Genomic DNA, 25,288 nt, shown 5'->3' on the forward strand with positions numbered 1-25,288 from the left:
ATTTATGCGGGAGCAAATTTCCACGTGTAACGAACTTCCAATATACTTGTACTGTTCGTGTGCCATCACTTCCCTGAACAACCGCGAGATTGGGCAATGGGTTCTGCTGTTTACAATGGACTTTCCCAAATCACCTTCTGAATACATACAGTACCAGTCCAAAGTTTGGACACACCTACTAATTCAAGGGTTTTTCTTTATTTTAACTATTTTCTACATTGTAGAATAATAGAAGACAACAAAACTATGAAATCATGTAGTAACCAAAACAAGTGTTAAATCAATATTTTTTTAGATTCTTCAAAGTAGCCACCCTTTGCTTTGACAGCTTTGCACACTCTTGGCATTCTCTCAACCAGCTTCATGAGGTAGTCACCTGGAATGCTTTTCCAACAGTCTTGGAGTTCCCACATATGCTGAGCACTTGTTGGCTGCTTTTCTTTCACTCTGCGGTCCAACTCATCCCAAACCATCTCAATTGGGATGAGGTCGGGTGTTTGTGGAGGCCAGGCCATCTGATGCAGCCCTTACACAGCCTGGAGGTTTGTTTTGGGTCAATGTCCTGTTGAAAAACAAATGATAGTCCCACTAAACGCAAACCAGATGGGATGGCATATCGCTGCAGTATGCTGTGGTAGCCATGCTGGTTAAGTGGGCCTTGAATTCTAAATAAATCACTGACAGTGTCACCCGCAAAGCACCCCCACTCCTCCATGCATCACGGTGGAAACCACACATACAGAGGTAATCCATTCACCTACTCTGCGTCTCACAAAGACACACCAAAAATCTCAAATTTGGACTCATCAGACCAAAGGACGGATTTCCACCGGTCTAATATCCATTGCTTGTGTTTCTTGGCCCATGCAAGTCTCTTCTTATTGGTGTCCTTTAGTAGTGGTTTCTTTGCAGCAATTCGACCATGAAGGCTTGATTCACGCAGTCTTCTCTGAACAGTTAATGTTGAGATGCGTCTGTTACTTGAACTCTGTGAAGCATTTATTTGGGCTGCAATCTGCGGTGCAGTTAATTGTTGATTTCTGAGGCTGGTAACTCTAATAAACTTATCCTCTGCAACAAAGGTAACTCTGGGTCTTCCTTTCCTGTGGCGGTCCTTAGGAGAGCCCCATTTCATCATAGCGCTTGATGGTTTTTGGCGACTGCACTTGATGAAACTTTGAAAGTTCTTGAAATTTTCCACATTGACTGACCTTGCCATGTCTTAAAGTAATGGACTGTCATTTCTCTTTGCTTATTTGAGCTGTTCTTTCCATTATATGGACTTTGTCTTTTACCAAATAGGACCATCTTCTTAACAAGGCACACCTGTTAATTGAAATGCATTCCAGGTGACTACCTCATGAAGCTGGTTGAGAGAATGCCAAGCGTGTGCAAAGCTGTCAAGGCAAAGCGTGGCTACTTTGAAGAGTCGCAAATATATTTGGATTTGTTTACTACACGGTTCCATATGCCGTTTCATAGTTTGATGTCGTCACTATTATTCTACAATGTAGAAAATAGTAAATATAAAGAAAAACCCTGGAATGAGTAGGTGTGTCCAAACTTTTGACTGGTACTGTAAGTGTAAAAGGCAGGAAAAAAACTCAAACACATGCGGTCAAGAAAATACACAAGGACCAGAGAACTCAGCTGCTTTCACTGTAGATTGCTGTAATTCATATCACAGATACAATCAGGTCATAAAACAATAATAATAACTCATTGCGGTCATCGTCGCACCATAGCACACAACTGACCAGCTCTACATTGTACAATACACCCATCTTCCTAGCACTGGATCATTAACTAATATACCGGTATCCCCCCCCCCCCCCCCTTACAGTTATCACATCCTTTCAGAAAAATGTACATCCGCATATTGGACCCCTTCTAGTTCACTGACTCAACAGGGCGCAGAAAGGTCCTATGACATCAGACTCAGGCATCATGGGAGCAAAGTTCTGGTCTGCTCAGTACAAGTGTGTCCTCTCATCCAGTTAAACTGGAGGACCAGCTTGGAGGTTCTTGGATAAAAAGGCTCCTAATACAGCAGGGCTCCCCTTAAAGATGAGGCTGGGAATGGGATGGGTTTGAGGGGTGGTTGAGGGAGAAGGAGAGCAGTGGCATGAGAAACAGATTTGGGCACGGAGTCACTTTGTTGGGGTTCAGGCTGCCAAGTGGATGGTCATGAAGGGAGGAGGAATATCATGAATGGAAAGAGATGGGTACAAACCTGCTCCTTTCCAAAAATCTAGATAAAACAAATGAGTAAAAATAACAAATTAATCCATAATTCAATATAGATCATGATAAAAAATTAAATGAATAGGAAAAAAAATAACATGATTTTTCGGGGACTACATTAGACAAGACGTGCTTGGTCAATCCTCTGAGCTGGAGGAAGAGTCCGTGTCCTTCTGCGCCATGATGACGTCGTCCAAAAGGGCCTCCCTGTCAGAACTCTCGTATCCGCCTCGTGACAAGCTGTCGCCGCCTTCCATCTTAACATCAAAGGCTTGTGTCAGGAAAGAAGAATCCTCCAAGTCTTCGTCCTCCATCATGTAGGCCCCATCTGAGACCAGGGTCTCTTCTTCACCTCCGCCCAGGAGTGGGTCCTCCATCGGGTCAGGCTGGGGAGCGTGGTGGTGGCGGTGGTGACGGTCTCTCTTGGGAATGACAGAGTGTGCAGAGAGTAGCCGGTGGAAGAGGCTGTCTGGCAGAAAGCCCTGGGAGAAGAAGATGAACTACAGTTGAAGTCGGAAGTTTACATACACCTTAGCCAAATACATTTAAACTCAGTTTCACAATTCCTGACATTTAATCCTTGTAAAAATTCCCTGTCTTAGGTCAGTTTGGATCACCAGTTTATTTTAAGAATGTGAAATGTCAGAATAATAGTAGAGAGAATGCTTTATTTCAGCTTTTATTTCTTTCATCACATTCCCAGTGGGTCAGAAGTTTACACACACTCAATTAGTATTTGGTAGCATTGCCTTAAATTGTTTAACTTGGGTCAAACGTTTTGGGTAGCCTTCCACAATAAATTGGGTGAATTTTGGCCCATTCCTCCTGACAGAGCTGGTGTAACTGAGTCAGGTTTGTAGGCCTCCTTGCTAACAAACGTTTTTTTTCAGTTCTGCCCACAAATTGTCTATAGGGTTGAGGTCAGGGCTTTGTGATGGTCACTACAATACCTTGACTTTGTTGTCCTTTAGCCATTTTGCCACAACTTTGGAAGTATGCTTGGGGTCATTGTCCATTTGGAAAACCCATTTGCGACCAAGCTTTAACTTCCTGATTGATGTCGCTTCAATATATCCACATCATTTTCCTACCTCATGATGCCATCTATTTTGTGAAGTGCACCAGTCCCTCCTGCAGCAAAGCACCCCCCACAACAGGATGCTGCCACCCCTGTCGTTCACGGTTGTGATGGTGTTCTTCGGCTTGCAAGCTTCCTCCCTTTTCCTCCAAACATAACGATTGTCATTATGGCCAAACAGTTCTATTTTTCTTTCATCAGACCAGAGGACATTTCTCCAAAAAGTACAATCTTCGTCCCCATGTGCAGTTGCAAACCGTAGTCTGGCTTTTTTATGGCGGTTTTGGAGCAGTGGCTTCTTCCTCGCTAAGCGGCCTTTCAGGTTATGTCAATATAGGACTCGTTTTTCTGTGGATATTGATACTTTTGTACCTGTTTCCTCCAGCATCTTCACAAGGTCCTTTGCTGCTGTTCTGGGATTGATTTGCAGTTTTTGCACCAAAGTACATTCATCTCTAGGAGACAGAACGCGTCTCCTTCCTGAGCGGTATGACGGCTACGCTGTGTTTAGACTTGCATACTATTGTTTGTACAGACGAACGTGGTACCTTCAGGCATTTGGAAATTGCTCCCAAGGATGAACCAGACTTGTGGAGGCCTACAATTTTTTATGAGGTCTTGGCTGATTTCTTTTGATTTTCACATGATGTCAAGCAAAGAGGCACTGAGTTTGAAGGTAAGCCTTGAAATACATCCACAGGTACACCTCCAATTGACTCAAATGATGTCAATTAGCCTATCAGAAGCTTCTAAAGCCATGACAACATTTTCTGGAATTTTCCAAGCTGTTTAAAGGCACAGTCAACTTAGTGTATGTCAACTTCTGACCCACTGGAATTATGATAGTGAGTTATAAGTGAAATAATCTGTCTGTAAACAATTGTTGGAAAAATAACTTGCGTCATGCACAAAGTAGATGTCCTAACCGACTTGCCAAAACTATAGTTTGTTAACAAGAAAATTGTGGAGTGGTTGTAAAACGAGTTTTAATGACTCCAACCTATGTGTATGTAAACTTCCGACTTCAATTGTATAAAATTATTTTACTACCTGAAATAGAACCTTTCATTCAATAAGTTAATAAAGGGTACTCACAGAGCACCGGACAGTCTCAGCCCATTCTGGTGCAACTGCGCAGTCAGGATTCTCCTCAAGAAACTCCCTCAGATCCTGCAGCATAGGTCCATGTGCAGCCCCAACCTGAGCAAAAAAATAAAATAAATAAAAATTAACTCGGGCAATCAGCATCCACAAATGAATATTTATTTGAGAGAGGAACCCCATGCACTCATCCTTTGCCATTTCTCACCTTCTTTCCTGACCTCATATCAATTATGTTAATCTTCTCACTGCCCGACAGCGCTGCTGCCTTCTCCGTCCTCTTCTTCTTCCTCTTGCTCCTGTTCACAAGGAGCTAGGGGTTCGCAGAAGACAGAGTCACTACAGCCGCAGTGGAAAATCCCAAATTATTCTGCATTTTTCCACAGTTCACTACTTTTGTCCAGAGTCTCGTTTGAGCCCCAGCCAGTCTTCTAGATAAAATGTACCTCCAGCATGTCTCCCTCCACCTCATACTCTGGGTTCTCCTTCAGCCAGTTGGGCAAGTCCCTGCGTCGAGGGGCCCGCTCCCCACTCAGCACTGTGCCCGTCATGGCATCGACCACCGGGACCACTCCGTCTGGATCTGACAACTAGGGGGAAGTGAGAGTGAGCGAGGCTTGACGAATGCAGACATTTGAGTATGTAGTTTGTTAGTTATTGTCGTCTACTGTTCTCAGACAAGTATCTGTGTATTATGAGCAGTCTTAACCACTGACTCCATGAGAATGTGGAGAAGTATTGTATACACTGAGTATACAAAACATTAAGGACACCTGCTCTTTCCATGACAGACTGACCAGGTGAATCCAGGTGAAAGCTATGATCCCTTATTGATGTCACTTGTTAAATACATTTCAAATCAGTGTAGATGAAGGGGAGGAGCCAGGTTAAAGAAGGACTTTTAAAGCCTTGAGACATGGAATGTGCATGTGTGCCATTCAGAGGGTGAATGGGCAAGACAAAATATTTAAATGCCTTTAAAAAAAAATGGGGTATGGTATTAGGTGCCAGGCGCACCAGTTTTTGGTCAAAAACTGCAACGTTGTTGAGTTTTTCCACGCTCAATAGTTTCCCGTGTGTATCAAGAATGGTCCACCACCCAAAGGACATCCAGACAACTTAACATAACTGTGGGAAGCATTGGCGTCAACATGGGCCAGCATCCCTGTGGAACACTTTCGACACCTTGTAGAGGCCATGCCCTGACGAATTGAGGCTGTTCTGAGGGCGGGGGGGGGGGGGGGGGAGAAGAGCAGCTCAATATTAGGAAGGGGTTCCTAATGTTTTGTATACTCAGTCTATATGCGTACTTCTTGGTCCCTACGCTTCCTGCGCCCGCTCCCCTCTCCCCCTGACCCGTTGGACATCAAGGCATGCTTAGAGAAGGTCAGCTTCAGCCCCTCCTCCTAAGAGAGTTGGATAGTAAAAGAAAGGGGGATGGAGAAAGAGGGTAGACAACAATTTAGTCATCCCATCTATACCTCAGTCACCCATGCTTTAACCCAATTTACTTCAATGACTTAAAAAGCTGAATCAGCTGTTATTACTGGGCTAGGACAAAAGCCCAGGACCAGAATTGAGTCGACCCCTCTTTTCTATGTTCCTCTCATCTCACCTTGAGGAGTTTGACCGTGAACTCCGATTCCTCTCCATCTGCACCTTCTCCACCGGGGGTGCTGTTGCCTTTCCGCATGAGCCGTGCAAAGCTGAGCTCATCCCCTGCCCCTAGGTCGTCAGAGCCTGGGTTGAGCTGGGCGTCAGAGGCGTAGCGTCGCCCTGTTGGCCACTGCCCAGACAGCACCAGTGTACAGAGGCTGTCCAGCCGGTTTATCAACACACGGTCCTGAGGGAGCAACCAGTCAATCACTCCACCAACACAACAAACACCAAACCTTTTACTGTACAGTTTATTATTCAACGTCCCGTTATTACTGTATTTGAAGTACTAATGTGTAAGCTTTTACACAAACCCAATACTGTTTGTTGAACCAGAACATCATCCACATACTGAATCTGGACCCATCCATACTCCATAGCAGTGGTTTCGAACCTTTTTCGGTTACTGTACCTCCAACTGAATTCTGCTTACCCCTTCATGTGCATTTTACCAGTAAGCCTATGGTCTTATGAATCTTCTCACGTACCCCCTGTGGAAAGGCCAAGTATTCCCAGGGGTCCTAGTACCCCTGGTTGGGAACCAACGCTCTATAAATTGCAGACAGTACACGTCCCCTACATACCTTGGGCCAGTCAACCCTGAAGGGGTCAGTGAGGGACTCCGGTGGCGCGCCATCTTGAGATGGAGTCATTGAGAGCAAGCTGTTCTCTCCATCTTCCTCCATCTTTAGAGCAGCTGAAAACAGAAAAGAAAATGACAAAAAGTGTGTTCTACCCGTGTTGTCTTAACTCAATCCTCACACTCTTCTAGATTCCTCTTAGCCATTACTCACCTCTCTCCCTCTCTGCATCGCTGTCCCCACTGTCGTCAGAGCTTTCTGATCGCCGGGAGGAGGTAGACGAGCCTGAATCAGATTCTGAATCCAAATCAGACGTCCCGCCTTCTCCTCCACTTCTTCCGCCTTTCCTTCCTCCGCTTCTCGGGCCCCTCCCCTTGCTCTTCTTCCAGCCCAAGCCAGTCCGGGCTTGTCCCGTCCCATCAGGGCGAGAGAGGGGTGTGGTCTGGGTATCTGAGTGGCCGAGAGCCTCAGAAGCTCCAAGGAGGACGGACTCCTCGTTCAGTCCCTCCTCCTCCTTGACGGCGGAGCCCTCCTCTGCCTGTGGTTGGCGGAGGGGAGTGGCAGGGGCGGGCTGGTTCTGCTGGATCTCGAGGTAGTCGTGGCGGGCTTGGCTGAAGGAGAACTGCGGGTCGGAGAAGACTGAAAGCTCGGTGCGGCTGACGCCGTGGAGGGCGGCGCCCAGCATGAGTTCCCGGTCGTGGGCCGGAGTGCTCCACCAGACGGGAAGCTCAGAGCTGAGTGGGGCCAGCAGCAGGCTCTCCTCCATGGAGGGGTGGGGCAGGACACGCTCACGAAGACGGCGCAGCAGACTGATGCGGTACAGGGTGCGAGAGGCCCGCTCCTCGGTGATGGGGGCCATAGACTGCCCCAACTCTGACGGGTCTGGGGAGGGAGAGAGGGTTAGGGAATCGGTGTCTCTCCAGATCAACCCACATATCCAACACCCTACTCTATTATATTTGACCGCGTCAAGGGATTTACACTTCTCAATATCCTGTATTTAATAATACTGTTTGACACGGTTCTGACCTTCTCCGCGGGCGGGCCGCAGGTTGCACACCCTCCGGCACATGGCCATGAAGCAGCGGAAGTAGCGACTCAGACTCTCGTCCGTCTTCTTGTCCAGACGGGCGAAGGTCCGGAAGCGGGCCCATTCCAGTTTAGCATCCTCCCCCTCTTGGGCGTTTGGCTCCTTTATCCGCTCGACACCGAACGTGGATACCACACGGTAGAAATCACACTCCTCTCTACGGGTCCACCTAGGAGAGAAAGTTAAGACACACAAGACAGATGGTTAAAATATCGGAACACTTAAAACTTACGCCGAGATAAGTGTAAGGTTACAGCATACAGACACATTAAACAAACAACAACTGTACCTCAGATTCAGGACACATATGCTTGAAGAGTTAATAGCTGAGGGTAGTAGTTGGTACCTCTGTTGGCGTTCCTGGCGTGCAATCTCCTTCAGCTTACTGGCCTGCTCACACCTCCTGCGCTTGCGGTCGCCCTTCTCTGCTGCCTCCACCTTCAGCTGCTCTCTCTTGTAGCTTCGCTGGTATGCAGTGATCAGACGCCGGAGCCGCGCGGTAAGTGACGAGCTGGTCGGCCACTCACAGGCTCCTGACAGGCCAGAAGGCGGTCCCTTGGTTTTAACAGGCCCCGGCTTGTCATCGACACAGATATCGTCACTCATGTTCATGGAGTCAGCCTGGGGGAGAGGGATTATCATGAATATAATAACAATATTCTCTAACCAAAAATCAATCAATGAAGAATATTAAGTACCAATTCTCACCTCCTCATACAGGTCTTTGGTGTGCCTTGACGCAGGCTTGAACTCTGGGTCTTCAGAATACTTGTCATCGTCTCCTCTGGGGGGCAAAAACAAAGTTACAGCCACCAATTTGTCAAGTTAAATGGGGGTGAGGCCAGCTCTTATGAGTTTAGTGATATAAAGTTAGCGGGTTGTTTAGCGAAGCGCTAATAAGGTTAGCCAGTGTAGCTCACCCGTCTCCCAGCTCTGCGTCTGCAGAGTGCTGCTCCGCATCAATGGCCTGGTCGTCAGGGCGACCAGCTCTCTCCAGGAAACAGAGACAGTCGTCGGCACGCATGGTGGTGTACATCTCATACCCTGGAGGCAACAGACTGGAGTTACTACAAACACACTCACTAAACACCACGTTCCTACTGATAAACACAAGGTATTCTTGACAAGTAAACAAAACGCCTAAAGACTTTGACATTCAAAACGCAGACCGTGTTTGAAGACACCGACGAGGAGGGAGCGGTCTGCCTCTGTATCCCACCAGCCTGATGGCACCTCCTGCTGCTCCATCTCAGGCATCCAGATGTCAATATCCCTACGAGGACACAGACAGCTTCAGTATGTGTGTGTGTGTAGATATGCATGTAGCAAGTAATGAGTAGTTTTAATAGGGTGATACCTGGCATCGGCTCCTCTCAGCACAGAATCGGCATGCTCTCCAATGACTTCCTGTCTCAGGTAGTACAGCATACGCACTCTCAGCAACACCCTGAAGACAAGGAAAGGGTTAATGCTCTGATACTGTGCAAAAACACTTCAGTAGTCTCTAGGGTGAAAACACACAGACTTGTTGCACTGGTGCTTGAGATGTTTGCGGTAGCTGTCGTCCAGAAGCAGGGAGTCGGGGTTGTACTTGCGGATCCACTCCACCTTCTGAACGTCAAAGGAGCTCTGGGCCTTCACCCTCTTCCCCTTCCTGCCCCGAGGAACAGGGATGGACAGACCTAGGACATAGAAACACATTGACCTCACAACCCTGGAAGGCAATGCTAAAGACAGAGAAAATACATCAACACAAACATGTAAACAGTTACCCAAAACAGAGCAAGAAATGTTTAGACAAATGGGTGGATGGAGGTTGTAAGACACATTCGGAGTGGTTGAGGAGTGTGTGTGTGGTTCTATAGCAGTCGTACATACCAGAGTGGTTGAGGAGTGTGTGTGTGGTTCTATAGCAGTCGTACATACCAGAGTGGTTGAGGAGTGTGTGTGTGGTTCTATAGCAGTCGTACATACCAGAGTGGTTGAGGAGTGTGTGTGTGGTTCTATAGCAGTCGTACATACCAGAGTGGTTGAGGAGTGTGTGTGTGGTTCTATAGCAGTCGTACATACCAGAGTGGTTGAGGAGTGTGTGTGTGGTTCTATAGCAGTCGTACATACCAGAGTGGTTGAGGAGTGTGTGTGTGGTTCTATAGCAGTCGTACATACCAGAGTGGTTGAGGAGTGTGTGTGTGGTTCTATAGCAGTCGTACATACCAGAGTGGTTGAGGAGTGTGTGTGTGGTTCTATAGCAGTCGTACATACCAGAGTGGTTGAGGAGAGTGTGTGTGGTTCTATAGCAGTCGTACATACCAGAGTGGTTGAGGAGAGTGTGTGTGGTTCTATAGCAGTCGTACATACCAGAGTGGTTGAGGAGAGTGTGTGTGGTTCTATAGCAGTCGTACATACCAGTGGTAGAGGAGTGTGTGTGTGGTTCTATAGCAGTCGTACATACCAGTGGTTGAGGAGAGTGTGTGTGGTTCTATAGCAGTCGTACATACCAGAGTGGTTGAGGAGTGTGTGTGTGGTTCTATAGCAGTCGTACATACCAGAGTGGTTGAGGAGTGTGTGTGTGGTTCTATAGCAGTCGTACATACCAGAGTGGTTGAGGAGTGTGTGTGTGGTTCTATAGCAGTCGTACATACCAGAGTGGTTGAGGAGAGTGTGTGTGGTTCTATAGCAGTCGTACATACCAGAGTGGTTGAGGAGAGTGTGTGTGGTTCTATAGCAGTCCTACATACCAGAGTGGTTGAGGTGTGTGTGTGTGGTTCTATAGCAGTCGTACATACCAGAGTGGTTGAGGAGAGTGTGTGTGGTTCTATAGCAGTCGTACATACCAGTGGTAGAGGAGTGTGTGTGTGTGTGGTTCTATAGCAGTCGTACATACCAGTGGTTGAGGAGAGTGTGTGTGGTTCTATAGCAGTCGTACATACCAGTGGTTGAGGAGAGTGTGTGTGGTTCTATAGCAGTCGTACATACCAGAGTGGTTGAGGAGAGTGTGTGTGGTTCTATAGCAGTCGTACATACCAGTGGTTGAGGAGAGTGTGTGTGGTTCTATAGCAGTCGTACATACCAGAGTGGTTGAGGAGAGTGTGTGTGGTTCTATAGCAGTCGTACATACCAGAGTGGTTGAGGAGTGTGTGTGGTTCCCGGCCGTTCTCTGGGGGGGTGATGAGCTCCCAGATGAAACTCTTGATGTTCTCGTCGCCACGGTAATGCAGCAGGCAGAAGACAAGGATGACCCTGCAGATGGTCTCCACGTCACGCTCCCCGAGCCGCCGCTTACAGCGTGCATGAGACAGGATGTCCCGCCAGCGCCCCCACCTGGACAAGCACAGGAGGTGGCAGAGTGAGAAAGGAGACCTCGGCACAATAGCGTGGAGCTTGATTTGGTAGAAAATACAGTCATAACTTTACTCTCACATGTGTATTGTAACTACACCTGTACAGAAAAAAAAAACCCTCCAGGCCCTAGTCAGGTCCACCTACCCGTAAACAAGAAGGTGTTTCTCCACACGGAAGCAGTCGGTGCGGCCGTAGCCATTTCCGGCGTGGCGCTCGGAGCGCCTTGAGGACCGGGACTGCCGGGAATTGGCGGGTGGGTACTCGTCGTCGCTGTCGGGGTCAGAGATCTCCCCGCCCTCGCCCCTCAGGGTAGCGAACTGACGGGTCTGCTTCCTTACTCTGGGTGTGTCAATCACCAGAGTGTTCTACAGGGAGGATGGGAGAAAAATGAGCTTTTCACAAAACACATTGAGAAAGGTAGTGCACACACACAGAATGGAGACGTTCACATTACCTTCCTATTCATGGAATCAAAGTCTATGTCTGCCCTCTTGGCCCACTTCTGCCAGAACTCGGGGTCGTCCAGGGCGATGTCGGTCCTGTTTTCGGTGGCCACGAAGCTGGCCTTGGAGAAGGTGGATCCCTTGCCCTCGCTCTCGATGGTGATGGTGGTGGCTCTCCTCTGGAGGATCTGGTCAATGTCCTCCTCGCAGAACTTGGAGCCCTCGTCCTCCTCGTCCATGATGGCAGCGTACGCCCCCTTCCTCAGGAGGTCCTCGATCTCCTTCTTAGAGAACTGCTGGATTTGCTGAGAAGCGGTTGGAAGAAGAGATATTAACCAGATGGTTGGCATCCAAACAAACCGCAGGCTTAAAAATAATATTGTACGTAAGTAAATAACAATATTTTGGGCCTCCTTACTCCGTTGACGTTGCTCTCCTTGTTGCCACTCATGCTCTGCAGTACAGCCCGGTCCAGACCCAGTTTGAGGCTAGCCTTGTCCAACATCTCCCTCTCATAGGAGTTCCTGGTGATCAGACGGTACACCTTCACGGCCTTGGACTGGCCGATACGGTGACACCGCGCCTGAGCCTGTTGGGAGAAGGCAGGGTTAGTACAATCAAATCAGATGCTATTTGTACAGCGTGGTAAGGGACTTAGGATGAAACATTAGAAGAACCCAGACAAAAGAGGGAGCCTGGAGGTCAAAGGTCAGACATTACCTGCAGATCATTCTGAGGGTTCCAGTCGGAGTCAAAGATGACGCAGGTGTCAGCAGCAGTCAGGTTGATGCCCAGGCCTCCAGCCCGGGTACACAACAGGAAGACGAAACGGTCCGAGTCTGGTTTGCTGAAGCGATCAATGGCTGCCTGACGCAGGTTCCCTCTCACTCTGCCATCGATGCGCTCGTACAGGTATCTGGGCAGAACAATGATAAAGGCAACTTCTCACTCATCTAGATTACTCTTCACAACAAAATCGAGTTTTTAAAACAACATGCCAATCTCTCTTTTTGATGAGGTAGTCTATCTACAGCTCCATAGACGGGTTGGTTGTTAAGCAACAAAACCAACATGCACAACTATGGGGAAAAACAGACAGGGTTGGCTTAGATTGTTGACAACATGAAAAATATAGTTTACATCTCCAATGTTTATTGAAAACATAAATACAGGACTAAGATAGAATCCTACTACACCGGCTCGGAGGCTCATCGGATGTGCCAGGGCTTGCAAACTATCACGGATTACAAAGGGAATCCGTGTGGTGCCAGGACAATAACCTCTCCCTCAATGTGAGCAAGACAAAGGAACGGATCGTGGACTAGAGGAAAATGAGGGCTGAGCACACCCCCCATTCACATCAACGGGGCTGTGGCAGTGGAGCGGGTCGAGAGCTTCAAGTTCGTTGGAATTCACATCACTAATAACCTTTCAGGGTCCAAACACACCAACACAGTTGTGAAGAGGGCACGACAACGCTTCTTCCCCCTCAGGCGGCTGAAAAGATTTAGCATGGGACCTCATTTCCTCAAAAAGTTCTACAGCTGCACAATCGAGAGCATCCTGACTGGTTGTGTCACAGCCTGATATGGCAACTGCTCGGCATCTGACCGCAAGGCGCTAGAGGGTAGTGCGAACGGCCCAGTACATCACTGGGGCCAAGCTTCCTTCCATCCAGGACCTCTATACCAGGCGGTGTCAGAGGAAGACCCCAAGTCATACTGTTCTCTCTGCTACCGCATGACAAGTGGTACTGGAGCGCCAAGTCTGGAACCAAAAGGCTCCTAAACAGCTTCCACCCCCAAGCCATGACTGCTGAACAGTTAATTAAATGACTACCCGGACTACTTGTATTTTATTATTTTGCACTGACTCGATGTACACTCACACACACTACATTGACATTCCAACTCACACAAACAATCCTTCACACACACTGCTGCTACTCTGTTTATTATCACTTTGCCCCTACCTACATGTACATATTACATCGTATACTCCGTGCCCTGCATATTGACTCTGTACCAGTACCCCTTGTATATAGCCTCATTATTTGTGTTACCATTTTTCCTTTCGTTTATTTAGCACGTTTTACTTAAATTTGTATTTTTAAACTGCATTGTTGTTTAAGACCTCATAAGTAAGCATTTCACAGTTGTCGCACCTAGGCATCTTAAGATGAATGCACTAACTAAGTTGCTCTGGATAAAAGCGTCTGCTAAATTACTCAAATGTAAATGTCTACACGTGTTGTATTCAGCGCATGTGATGAATACAATTTGATATGAAATACATTTGCATATTTGTCTCAAACACATCATTACAGTTGGTTAGCTAGCTAGTGAATTCTAGCCCTATTAGCATAAACATCAGTCAAAACAAGACACGGTATCGAGAACAACCTAAAAAAACTAGCTAAAACGAGCCGCTTATGATTCACAACATGGCAGCTCCTTGTCATTGTTGCTAACTATCTGGCTAGCCAGAATCACAACACAAAGATATGTCCCATTGAATTGCTGGCATCGTTTTCTTGACGTTGTCAGCTAACCCGACTATACCTCTTGTTGACGAGGCAGTCAATCTAGCCCCACCGGGGGCGCCGACCTCAACCTCTTGTTGATGAGGCAGTCAATCTAGACCTTCATACCTCTTGTTGATGAGGTAGTCCTCCAGGATGTCCAGGCAGCGCACCATCTGGGAGAAGATGAGCACCTTGTGTCCCCCGGCCTTCAGGCGAGGCAGCAGTTTGTCCAGCAGGACCAGCTTGCCTGCGGATCTCACCAGGGCCTGCAGGTGGAAGTCTGGGACCATGGGGTCGTACACCTCCCTCAGCTCTGCCACAATAGACTCCTCCGCCCCTGGACAGAATAGAGGACGGGGGTTATTATAACATGGCATACCATAACATCCTGGGAAAGGTATGAAGACAGGAGTTTTCCCATGATGGGTTGTACTGATGTTAGTTCAACAGAACCTGTGGTAAGTCTCAGGTGATAGCAGGCTAGCTGCATTAAGAGGAGATGCTATTGGGGCTGTGTTCTTGGAGGAGGAAGGGTATTGACGTGTAGTGTTGGTGTGAGGTACCTGTGATGAGGTAGGGGTGGTTGCAGCACTTGCGTAGCTCCATCATGGTGTTGAGCAGATTGGGGACGTTGCTGTTGCTGGTTGCCCCCATGCTGAGGAAACTAAAGTTCCTCTCTAGGATGGCCCGGTAGTATTTCTTCTGCACATCTGTCAGCTCCACCTGTGTCGATAGGTTGTATTGAGCTTGATGGTTATGGTCCATTACAAAAAATAACATCATGCTCATATACAAGGTCGCCCTGGTTATATGGTGCAATATTATACATAAAATCTTACCTCAATGATGGTCTCCTGTTTTGGCGCCAAGTTCTTCTCCACATCCTCTTTGAGTCTGCGCAGCATCATTGGCTTCAGAATAGCTTGGAGCTTCTGGACCTGCTCCTCTGTTTTGAGGTCTCCAAAGTCACGTAAGAACTCGGACTCTGAGGAGAACTGAGCTGGCTCAAGAAAGTGCAGCAGACTGAAGAGCTCCTCCACTGTGTTCTGGAGGGGAGTGCCTGTCAGAAGCACCTTATGCTCCTGAGAACCAGGGAGGACAGGAACAGAGTGGGGAGGAGGAGAGAGAAGGAAGAAGGGGTGAGGGGCAAAACAGGAGAGGGAGTTATTCTGTCGCTTCCTTGACACAAAAGACACAAAAGACCAACATTCCTGTCACATCACAAGTAATACATTTGTCACCCTGTCCCTTAGGCCTCAATTTAAATCAGATCCGAGCGTTAACCTGCACTGGCGGACATCTGCACAGCGGACGCTTTGGTGGTGCAACTGCGGTAAGAGCTGACAAATCGGTAAGCGGCTGCGCGTGTGTCACCAACCACTCCCTTCCTTATTATCCCTACTGCGTTAAAAGTTTAATACGCCGATAGTCGACACTTTCTATCGATGGTGGAAATAACAACAAGCTCACACATGTTTTCATGTTGATTTGGATGGGGGGGGGGGGGGGATTTAAAGCCTATCAGTCTAATCGAGGTGTAGTAGGTAATAGAAAATCACATATTTGAGTGTTTGAACTTGTTACGCGGCTGCATTAACTTCTGCACCGGATTTGTCGGATATTAAGTCGGGGGTGGTTTGGTTGCATCCAATAGCAGTGTTCGCAATAAGGTAACGCAAGGAGCTGCTTGTGGATTTGACAGATCTAATGCAGTTCCACCTACGACACGCCAAAACAACCGCTACGCGGATTTCGGCTAGCATGGATCTGATAGACTAAGGGCTAGATTCTATCCCATGATTACTCACCAGGTCCAGCATCTTGAGGCTGTCCAGCAGCTTGCAGTTGCGGTTCTTGAGGCGGTGGGCTTCGTCAATGATCACACAGCGCCAGGAGATCTCCCTCAGCTCAGGGCAGTCGGACAGAATCATCTCAAACGTCGTGATCAGGGCATCAAATTTATATGCCCCTGGGATCAGATGGTCCTACAGAGAAAATGTAATACAACACTAGTTAGAGAAGCTAGATGACGATGTATCAAGAATCGTATAATCTGAACACGAGAGAATCAATGTCTTCCAACAGGTCCTACTGCAGAACACTAGTACTCAACCACTGTAACCCATTCTTCTGTTCCACAAACAGAATGCAAGACAGACACACACACCTTGTCGTCCTTGCAGTACATCTCGTACTGCTGGATCATCTGCCTGCTGGCCAGGCTGCCGTGGTAGACGATGGCATTCATGTCGGTCCAGGTGGCGAACTCCCTCTCCCAGTTGGTGATGGTGGAGAGGGGGGCGATGACCAGGAAGGGGCCCTGGACCCCGGCACCAAACACCTCAGACAGCAGAGAGATGGACTGGATGGTCTTCCCTAGACCCATCTCATCGGCCAGGATACAGTTCTGCCTGTAGGGCGTGAAGATGTGTCAATACATTGGCAATGCAAGTGCGCGCACACACACACACACTAAAAAAAAGAAACGTCCTCTGTCAACTGCATTTATTTTCAGCAAACTTAATGTGTAAATATTTGTATGAATATAAGATTCAACAACTGAACAAGTTCCACAGACATGTGACTAACAGTAATGGAATACTGTGTCCCTAAACAAAGTGGGGGGGGTCAAAATCAAAAGTAACAGTCAATGCAGCTGGTGTCCACACCAGATACTAAGTACTGAAGTGCATCTCCTCCTCGTGGACTGCACCAGTTCTTGCTGTGAGATGTTACCCCACTCTTCCACCAAGGCACCTGCAAGTTCCCGGACATTTCTGGGGGGAAATAGCCCTAGCCCTCACCCTCCGATCCAACATGTCCCAGACGTGCTCAATGGGATTGAGATCCAGGCTCTTCGCTGGCCAAGGCAGAACACTGACATTCCTGTCTTGCAGGAAATCACGCACAGAACGAGCAGTATGGCTGGTGGCATTGTCATGCTGGAGGGTCATGTCAGGATGAGCCTGTAGGAAGGGTACCACATGAGGGAGGAGGATGTCTTCCCTGTAACGCACAGCATTGAGATTGCCTGCAATGACAACAAGATCAGTCCGATGATGCTGTGACACACTGCCCCAGAACATGACAGACCCTCCACCTCCAAATTGATCCCGCTCCAGAGTACAGGCCTCGGTGTAACGCTCATTCCTTTGACGATAAACGCGAATCCGGCCATTATCCCTGGTGAGACAAAACCATGACTCGTCGGTAAAGACACTTTTTGCTAGTCCTGTCTGGTCCAGCGACATTGGGCTTGTGCCCATAGGCGACGTTGTTGCCGGTGATGTCTGGTGAGGATCTGCCTTACAACAGGCCTACAAGCCCTCAGTCCAGCCTCTCTCAGCCTATTGCGGACAGCCTGAGCACTGATGAGGGATTGTGCGTTCCTGGTGTAACTCGGGCAGTTGATGTTGCCAGCCTGTACCTGTCCCACAGCTGTGATGTTCAGATGTGTAACAACACCTGCACAGGATCGGTACGTGGTCTGCCACTGCGAGGACGATCTCCCTGTAGCACTGTCTTAGGCGTCTCACAGTACGGACATTGCAATTTATTGCCCTGGCCACATCTGCAGTCCTCATGCCTCCTTGCAGCATGCCTAAGGCACGTTCACACAGATGAGCAGGGACCCTGGGCATCTTTCTTTTGGTGTTTTTCAGAGTCAGTAGAAAGGCCTCTTTAGTGTCCTAAGTTTTCATAACTGTGACCTTAATTGCCTACCGTCTAAGCTGTTAGTGTCTTAAAACGACTGTTCCAGAGGTGCATGTTCATTAATTGTTTATGGTTCATTGAACAAGCATGGGAAGTGTTTAAACCCTTTACAATTAAGATCTGTGAAGTTATTTGGATTTTTACTAATTATCTTTGAAAGACAGGGTCCTGAGAAAGGACGCTTCTTTTTTTGCTAGGTAGACAGACCAGTCAAAAGTTTGGACACCTACTCATTCAAGGGTTTTCCTTAATTTTTACATTGTAGAATATTAATGAAGACATCAAAACTATGAAATAACATATGGAATCATGTAATAACCAAGAAAATGTTACATCAAAATACAGTTGAGATTTGATCATCTTCAAAGTAGTCACCCTTTGCCTTGATGACAGCTTTACACACGCTTGGCATTCTCAACAGTCTTGAAGGAGTTCCCACATATTCTGAGCAATTGTTGGTTGCATTTCCTTCACTGCGGTCCAACTCATCCCAAATTGGGTTGAGATTGGGTGATTGTGGAGGACAGGTCATCTGATGCAGCACTCCATCACTCTCCTTGGTCAAATAGCCCTTACACAGCCTGGAGGTGTGTTGGGTCATTGTCCTGTTGAAAAACAAATGATAGTCCCACTAAGCGCAAACCAGATTGGATGGCGTATCGCTGCAGAATGCTGTGGTAGCCATGCTGGTTAAATGTGCCTTGAATTCTAAATACGGTGGGAACCACACATGCAGAGATCATCCGTTCACCTACTCTGCATCTCACAAAGACACGGCGGGTGGAACCAAAAATCTCAAATTTGGACAAATTTTGGAAACATTTCCACCAGTCTAATGTCCATTGCTCGTGTTTCTTGGCCCATGCAAGTCTCTTCTTATTGGTGTCCTTTAGTAGTGGTTTCTTTGCAGCAATTCGACCATGAAGGCCTGATTCACGCAGTCTTCTCTGAACAGTTGATGTTGATGTGTCTGTTACTTGCACTTATTTGGGCTGCAATTTCCGAGGCTGGTAACTAATGAACTTATCCTCTGCAGCAGAGGTAACTGAGTCTTCCATTCCTGTGGTGGTCCTCATAAGAGCCAGTTTCATCATAGTGCTAGATGGTTTTTGCGACTGCACTTGAAGAAACGTTCAAAGTTCTTGAAATTTTCCGCATTGACTGACCTACATGTCTTAACGTAATGATGGACTGTCATTTCTCTTTGCTTATTTGAGCTATTCTTGCCATAATACGGACTTGGTCTTATACCAAATAGGGCTATCTTCTGTATACCCCCCCTGCCTGGTCACAGCACAACTGATTGGCTCAAACATATTAAGGAAGAAATTCCACAAATTAACTTTTAACAAGGCACACCTGTTAATTGAAATGCATTCCAGGTGACTACCTCATGAAGCTGGTTGAGAGAATTCCAAGAGTGTGCAAAGCTGTCATCAAGGCAAAGGGTGGCTATTTTGAAGAATCTCAAATATAAAATAACGCTTTTTTGGTTACTACATGATTCCACGTGTTATTTTTCTACAATGTAGAAAAAAGTAAAAATATAGAAAATCTCTGGAATAAGTAGGTGTCCGAACTTTAGACTGGTACTGTATGCATGTAAATAATGGGATATGAAATGCATTCAAAAGCACAAAGAAATGTCAGTACCTGTTGTACCAGTTGAAGAGCAGCCAGTTGACTCCCTCTAGCTGGTATTCTCGAAGTACGTTCCCACTCTTGTACTCTGTGAATTCCTCCAGCTTCTTCCACGCAGCCGCTTGGGGTCGGGGCTAACGAGAGGAGTGAATGGTTTAGAATGAGGAATGATGACATAGGAGACTAGAGCAGTGGCACTCACATGGAACGTGGCGAACACACACAACCAGTGAATACCCACACACACAGCCTCTGACACTCACCGTTCTTTTGAGCTGAGGTTGGCGGTCCTGGATCTTCCTAAACTCCTCCACCTTGTCCTCATCCACGTCCTCCCTCAGCTCCCAGGTGGCGTCTTCATAGGGCAGAGAGCACCACTTCACCAAGTAATACACCACCGGCTGAGGAGATACAACACACTTTTACAGAAATAATCCTGACTCTGAATTTTCATAATGAGATCAATTCGTGGTTTAAATTCATGGTTTACAAGAACAGATATCAAGATTTGTCCTTTAGAAATCAGAATTTAGTCAGGCAGGAATGCTGCATCCTCACAGATTTCAGAGGCATGGTATGGACTTCTCTCACCTCTCCATTGTCCTTGTCCACACTGTTGGATTCATCCAGGATACGGTCCACCTCCACATAGTCTGGGTTGAAGGCCTCCTCCTCCTGGGGACAGGGGCACAGAAAGGAGAAGACACTGACTATGATCCCTGTAGTTCATCTTTACACACATTGCCATCTACTTGTCAGTCGGAGGGCTACCACTTTTCTGTGAAAGAGGCCACAGCATTCCTTTACCTCCTGTAAGAGGAGTCTCATTTGTGCGTGTTTGATCTTGAATCTCTTCAGCTTCTGATGGATCCTCTTGTCTCTCTCCAGCTGCTCCAGAGTGGCCCACTCACAGTGCATGTAGGAGCTGAGAGAGGGAAAAGGAGGGTTTAGGGGTTAGTTATGGATACGCCAAACAATTTAATGGATCTCACACCAGTATTTTAGTCAGGGATTAGCACACCAAAGTGTAATGAACATAAGGAAAGAGAGTGACACTTACTAGTTCTTATATTTGACAAAGAATTCCTCAGCATTTATATAATGTCCTGGAGACACCTTTAAAATATGAAGAGAGGAACAAAGATGATACATAATGATTTGCAACTTCTTAAAATCAGCAAAGTCGATAAACACTAACAATTAAAAGAAGAAATAAAGAGCACAGTAAGCACACACCTCCTTTTTAGTTAGCCTCATGGACAAGACTTTGTCTACAATTGCTGCATCTTCCTCGTTGGGGTTTTCCTGTGATACATATACACGTGTGTTATACAGCTGTCATTTGCATGTGACAAACAAAACAGAACAGCCCAAACTTGATTAGATCTCCCACTCACCACAAAGAACTGCATGCTGGAAAGGCCGTCCCCGTCCAACTGCAGCTCCTGTTTGAGCTGCTCTCCCATCAGCTGCCCCGCTGCCCCTCCGGTAATGGACGCCACCGCCGCAGTCGTGGTTACGTCCACGTCCTCCTCCGGCTCATCCTCATCGTCAGTGATTTTGATGTCCAAGTCCTCCGTGTACTTCTTCCTCTTCACCTGACGGTTAGAGCGCCTCTTCTGGTGGGGATGACATGCAAACAAGTCAGACGTCAGACAGGAAGTCTAAGACAAACAGCCAGTACAACACTGAACGTATTATGTTCATAAATGTTGAATCAGGGATGTGCGATTATTGAAGTGCCATTTACAAAGTGGTGATAGAAAAAGAGATCATACTATACTGTAGTTTAGTGTGGCGTCATGCATGTGTGTGGGGGGGGAAAGTGGTTGTGTTGTGTGTAGGTGTGTCAGTAGGAGGGATGTGTCTCACCGCTAACATGTCCTCCTCCAGGGCCTTAGAGGGAGAGGAAGGGCTCAACTCCCCATCAGAGTGGTCTGAGGAGGCATTCCTCTTCCTCTTCTTACCCCCCACTAGAGTGATCGTACTGGGGCGAGAGAGAGAGGAGGATGAGAAAGATGATTAGTTTCGAAAAATAGATATTCCACTCAAAATTACATGACAGAACTGCTCCTAACAAACTTACTTGATCTTTGCCTTGCTTTTGCTTTTGCTGCCGCTGGTTCCAGCCACCCCTACAGGTGTCCCTACAGCAGCTCCACCTGCTGCCTTGGCCTTGCCTTTCTTCTCAGCACAAGCCATGCCCTTCCCCCCTGCCCCTGGTGGGCTTTTCTTCTTACTCCCGCCTCCTCCCCCCTTCTTCTTGGCTCCAGGTGTGCCAGTGGTCATCGCAGCAGCCCCTTTGTCAGCAGCCTTCTGTCCAGCAGGCAGTTCGTCCTGGTTGAGGACTCGTGGAATGTTCCTCTCTCCCCGGGCCTTTGCTCTGGCGATGGCCTCGGCCACAATGCGGTTGGCCTTCTCCTGCTTGCCCAGGGTCTCCACACGCCGTACAGGCTCCTGGGCCTTGGCTAGCCGTATACCTGTTGATGCCATGGTGGTGGTGGTGGAAGGGGCAGAGCCGGCAGCCGAGGTGTTGATGACCTTCACTACGGAGACGGTACCGCCTGCTGTGGAGGTGGAGCTCATCTGGGGAAAGAGATGGACGAGTTAAGAGTAAGGAAAAAATAAAAACACTCACTAGAGAGATGTGCAATTCAGGGCTACCTATATTGAGACATGTGTGTGTGTGTGTACCTGTGGTTGCAGCAGCAGTTTGAGGGGCATGGCCAGTCTCTGTCCACCTTGCCCCTGGGAGATCTGAACCACCTGTGGGCTGCTACCTTGCCCTCCAGACACCAGCTGAAACTGCAAAACAGAGACAGTTCAAAGTCTTCATAGAACAGGTCTGTATTTCTGATCAGTTAAATGAGTGAGGATCCTTTTGTAATTACAAATTCAGGCCACTCCTCCTTACCTTGGGTCCCCCCTGTTGGTTGGGTTGCTGCTGCACTTGCAGCTGGATGGTAAGTACTTTAGGCTGCGCCCCCGTCTGCCCTGCCCTGGCCTGGGTGAGAGCAGCCAGCTGACCCCCCTGGAGGACCAGCTTCCCTGGGAGGTTACCCAACACCAGCCTCTGCTGCTGGCCCTGCTGCAGCTGACCAGACCCACCCACCGTCACAGCACCCCCCTGGGTCGTGCCACCATGGGGCTGTTGCAGCACCAGGGTGATCCTCTTAGCTTCACCCTGAGGTGAGAGCAATTATCAATTAGAAGATGTTGATTAAATTACAAATGTACAATCTTGAGACCTGAGGTGGAGATCAGGTCACTGTATTCCTGACTACGCAAAACAAAGCATTTGATCATTCTGATGGTAAGGTCAAAGGGCAGTCTTACCTGCTGTGGTACTGTAGTGAGGGTAACCCCTTGTGGTCGGACTGAAGTGGTGCCTGTAGCAGTGGTGGTAACCTGCGTTTGCATGGTAGACTGCAGCTGCACCTGTGTCTGGGGCTGTAGCTGGATTTGCTGCGCTTGGGCAAGCTGGGCCTGCGGTATTTGCATCTGGACAGTTTGCGTCTGGCCCTGGCCCTGGGGCATGGAGATCAACTGCACCTGCTTCAGGGGTCCGTTGGGCGACTGAACTAGCCTCTGTATCCCAGTTCCCACCTTCACCTGTCCCTGCCCAGGAGACGCTTGGTTCAGGACCGTTCCTCCAGACAGTATCTGCATGCCAGGCCTAAGTTGGGTTCCAGACAGTACCCTGGCAAAGGTGACCTTCCCCGCTTGGGAGCCTGTCCCAGGAACAGTCTGCAGCACCTGTGCATGCCCCCCAGGTCCCTTCAGGATGACGATCTTGGAGCCTCCCTGCCCTCCGGCCTGCTGGGTGATGGCAGCTAGCTGCTGAGGAGTAAGCTGCTGTGCGATCTGTGCGAGCTGCTGTGTGGTGAATTGTTGTGTTGTGATCTGTTGTGTGGTGCCAGCAGAGCTATTGACAGTCAGAGGTGAGCCCAGCAGGACTGTGGCAGCCCGACTAGTGTTACTGGCTACAGAGAGTGTCGTCTGAGGTACTGTTGACGCGATTGAAACAGTCTGAGGGAGGGTGAATGGGACTGGGGCCTGCTGCTGCACAGGGACTGGGTCTGGGATGGTTGGAGCTGCCACTGGTATGCTGAGAGCTGGGGTGGGTTCATAGGGGGGTTCAATCTGCCCCAGAGCCAGCTTCAGAGCCTCCTCCACAGGGTCTGAGGAACCCTGGGTGAAGGCATCGCCTGGCAGAGCATCCAGGTTGAACAGCGGCGTGTCATCAAAGAGGTCCATGATGGGGTCTGCCATGTTGCCCAGTCCACAGAAGATATCGAGAACAAAACAGCCTTGCTCTCAGTCAGAAAGACAGGGAATCCGTAAATCTTTCCAGAATGTGCACTTAAAAAAACTAGTGGAAAAATAAAAAATATTTTTAAATTAATCCATGATCATCAATATTATTCTGAGAATACATATCAATAACATATAATTCACTTACTAAAATTGACTAATTCTGCAGTTTCAGTCCAGTGCAGAGAATTGACTTGGTCTTTGTCTGTGTATCCTCCAATGACAGATATTGGAACGGTGGTGTTGATGGTGGGGAAAATGAGCTAGATACCAGAGAAAGATGCTCAGGGAAGAGGAGAGTCCCCCTGTTTCTCCACTTCTTCCTCACCCCTTTCCTCTTCCTTGTTTTCAGTGCCTATTTCTCTCCTCGGCTCTGTGTGTAATGATGGGATGGATGCCCATCTGCAAGATCATTCGCTGATGTCTCTTTCCTAAAGCAGAAAAGGAGAAGATAAAGACTTAGCTTAACCAGGAAAAAGTGGTCAAGCTAAAACTGCTCTCTTGGTGAGGTGAAATGGTCTGAATTGTCATGTGGTAGCTAGCTAGTAATGTTAGCTAGCTAGTTCGTTAACTAGTTAGCCATCTAGCTACCTATAACAACAAACACTTGTGGTTTCTGTTTTTTCTTGAATCAAACATGCCTTCATTATGATCATAGACCATTTTAAAAGCAGTATTTGTATGGAAATGAATAGTTTAAATGGCAAGTGGGAGAAACCCATCTGTCTATACATGGTCAGACGTTTCTGACTGTGTTGTTCTCGGCAAAACGGTTACAGAGATAACGTTAGCATTTAATGGCTATTGGCATTGCATAACCCATATAAGGCGGGTTTGGGATTAATATCTATTTCAAAAGGTATATAAATAACTATTGCAATATGTCAGTCAATAGCTAACATCTTCATAATTTACTGCATACCATCCACTCTTTCAATCTCATCAACAAACCGGACCAAACCAAAGCAACGTGCCACAATAACCATACTAGCCTGTCTACGATCAGACACGGGTAAGGCCGCAATGGCATTTGGGATGGACTACGTCTGTTATTCATAAAAAAAAATACCGCCTAATAACCATCCACTGCCTCGACTCTCTCAGTTACCATTTCGGGGTGCTACATTTACCTTTGCATCGACACACATGGCTTTCTCCGTCTCACAACACTGTACGATTACAGGAAACGGCCAGGAAAGAGCAGGAACTAACGTTCTTGCCAGCGAAAACGTTGAAAGTGTACCCCTCGAATACCATCCGCTTGACTATCATTGGTCTGAATGTACACTAGCCGGCAGCATTCCTACAAGCCATTGGCTAAAATGGATTGTCCATCATCCAATGAACGAAATCCTGAGCGGAAGACAGTGATGGACGTAGTTAGGTTGAGAAAACAATAAATGCGGCCTAGTTGGGACAATTTGGCTCAGCAGTCCTACACGTTGGATTTTGCTGTCAAACCAGCAGCTGAGTTTACCGCATGTTTAACTTGAGTACGATTTTAAGATATGTCGTATATTCCATAAATAATTTCTCTATCTATGGTGTTTTATTTGCAAA

General features: G+C 47.7%; 1 protein-coding gene across 4 annotated transcripts; it reads right to left on the bottom strand.

The window, feature by feature from the left end:
- Positions 1 to 1,646: 1,646 nt before the first annotated feature.
- On the bottom strand, positions 1,647 to 24,999 carry LOC106600304 (ATP-dependent chromatin remodeler CHD8). 4 transcript variants are annotated; one of them, XM_014191614.3, is made up of 39 exons: positions 24,859 to 24,999; positions 23,877 to 24,159; positions 22,751 to 23,786; positions 22,329 to 22,598; positions 22,109 to 22,219; positions 21,501 to 22,000; positions 21,287 to 21,401; positions 20,812 to 21,033; positions 20,651 to 20,719; positions 20,475 to 20,530; positions 20,222 to 20,339; positions 20,006 to 20,089; positions 19,678 to 19,815; positions 19,427 to 19,548; positions 16,227 to 16,470; positions 15,868 to 16,044; positions 14,899 to 15,141; positions 14,623 to 14,782; positions 14,186 to 14,396; positions 12,256 to 12,451; positions 11,954 to 12,124; positions 11,547 to 11,840; positions 11,237 to 11,457; positions 10,869 to 11,071; positions 9,276 to 9,432; positions 9,108 to 9,197; positions 8,920 to 9,023; positions 8,671 to 8,794; positions 8,459 to 8,534; positions 8,097 to 8,371; positions 7,690 to 7,919; positions 6,874 to 7,542; positions 6,664 to 6,776; positions 6,039 to 6,266; positions 5,734 to 5,829; positions 4,870 to 5,013; positions 4,632 to 4,736; positions 4,418 to 4,522; positions 1,647 to 2,726 (listed from the first exon to the last, which is right to left on the bottom strand). In XM_014191614.3, the coding sequence occupies exons 3-39, from the start codon at positions 23,684 to 23,686 to the stop codon at positions 2,382 to 2,384; spliced, it is 7,722 nt and encodes a 2,573-aa protein (XP_014047089.1). In that variant the 5' UTR covers positions 23,687 to 23,786; positions 23,877 to 24,159; positions 24,859 to 24,999; the 3' UTR covers positions 1,647 to 2,381. The 4 variants fall into 4 exon arrangements, with proteins under 4 accessions (XP_014047089.1, XP_014047084.1, XP_014047085.1 ...); XM_014191609.3 differs by having other exon boundaries at positions 8,040 to 8,371; XM_014191610.3 differs by lacking the exon at positions 24,859 to 24,999 and adding an exon at positions 24,651 to 24,763 and having other exon boundaries at positions 8,040 to 8,371.
- Positions 25,000 to 25,288: the final 289 nt, after the last annotated feature.

This window comes from Salmo salar, chromosome 03 (genome assembly GCF_965601325.2).
Source record: "Salmo salar chromosome 03, fSalSal1, whole genome shotgun sequence".
Classification (NCBI taxonomy): Eukaryota; Metazoa; Chordata; class Actinopteri; order Salmoniformes; family Salmonidae; genus Salmo; species Salmo salar.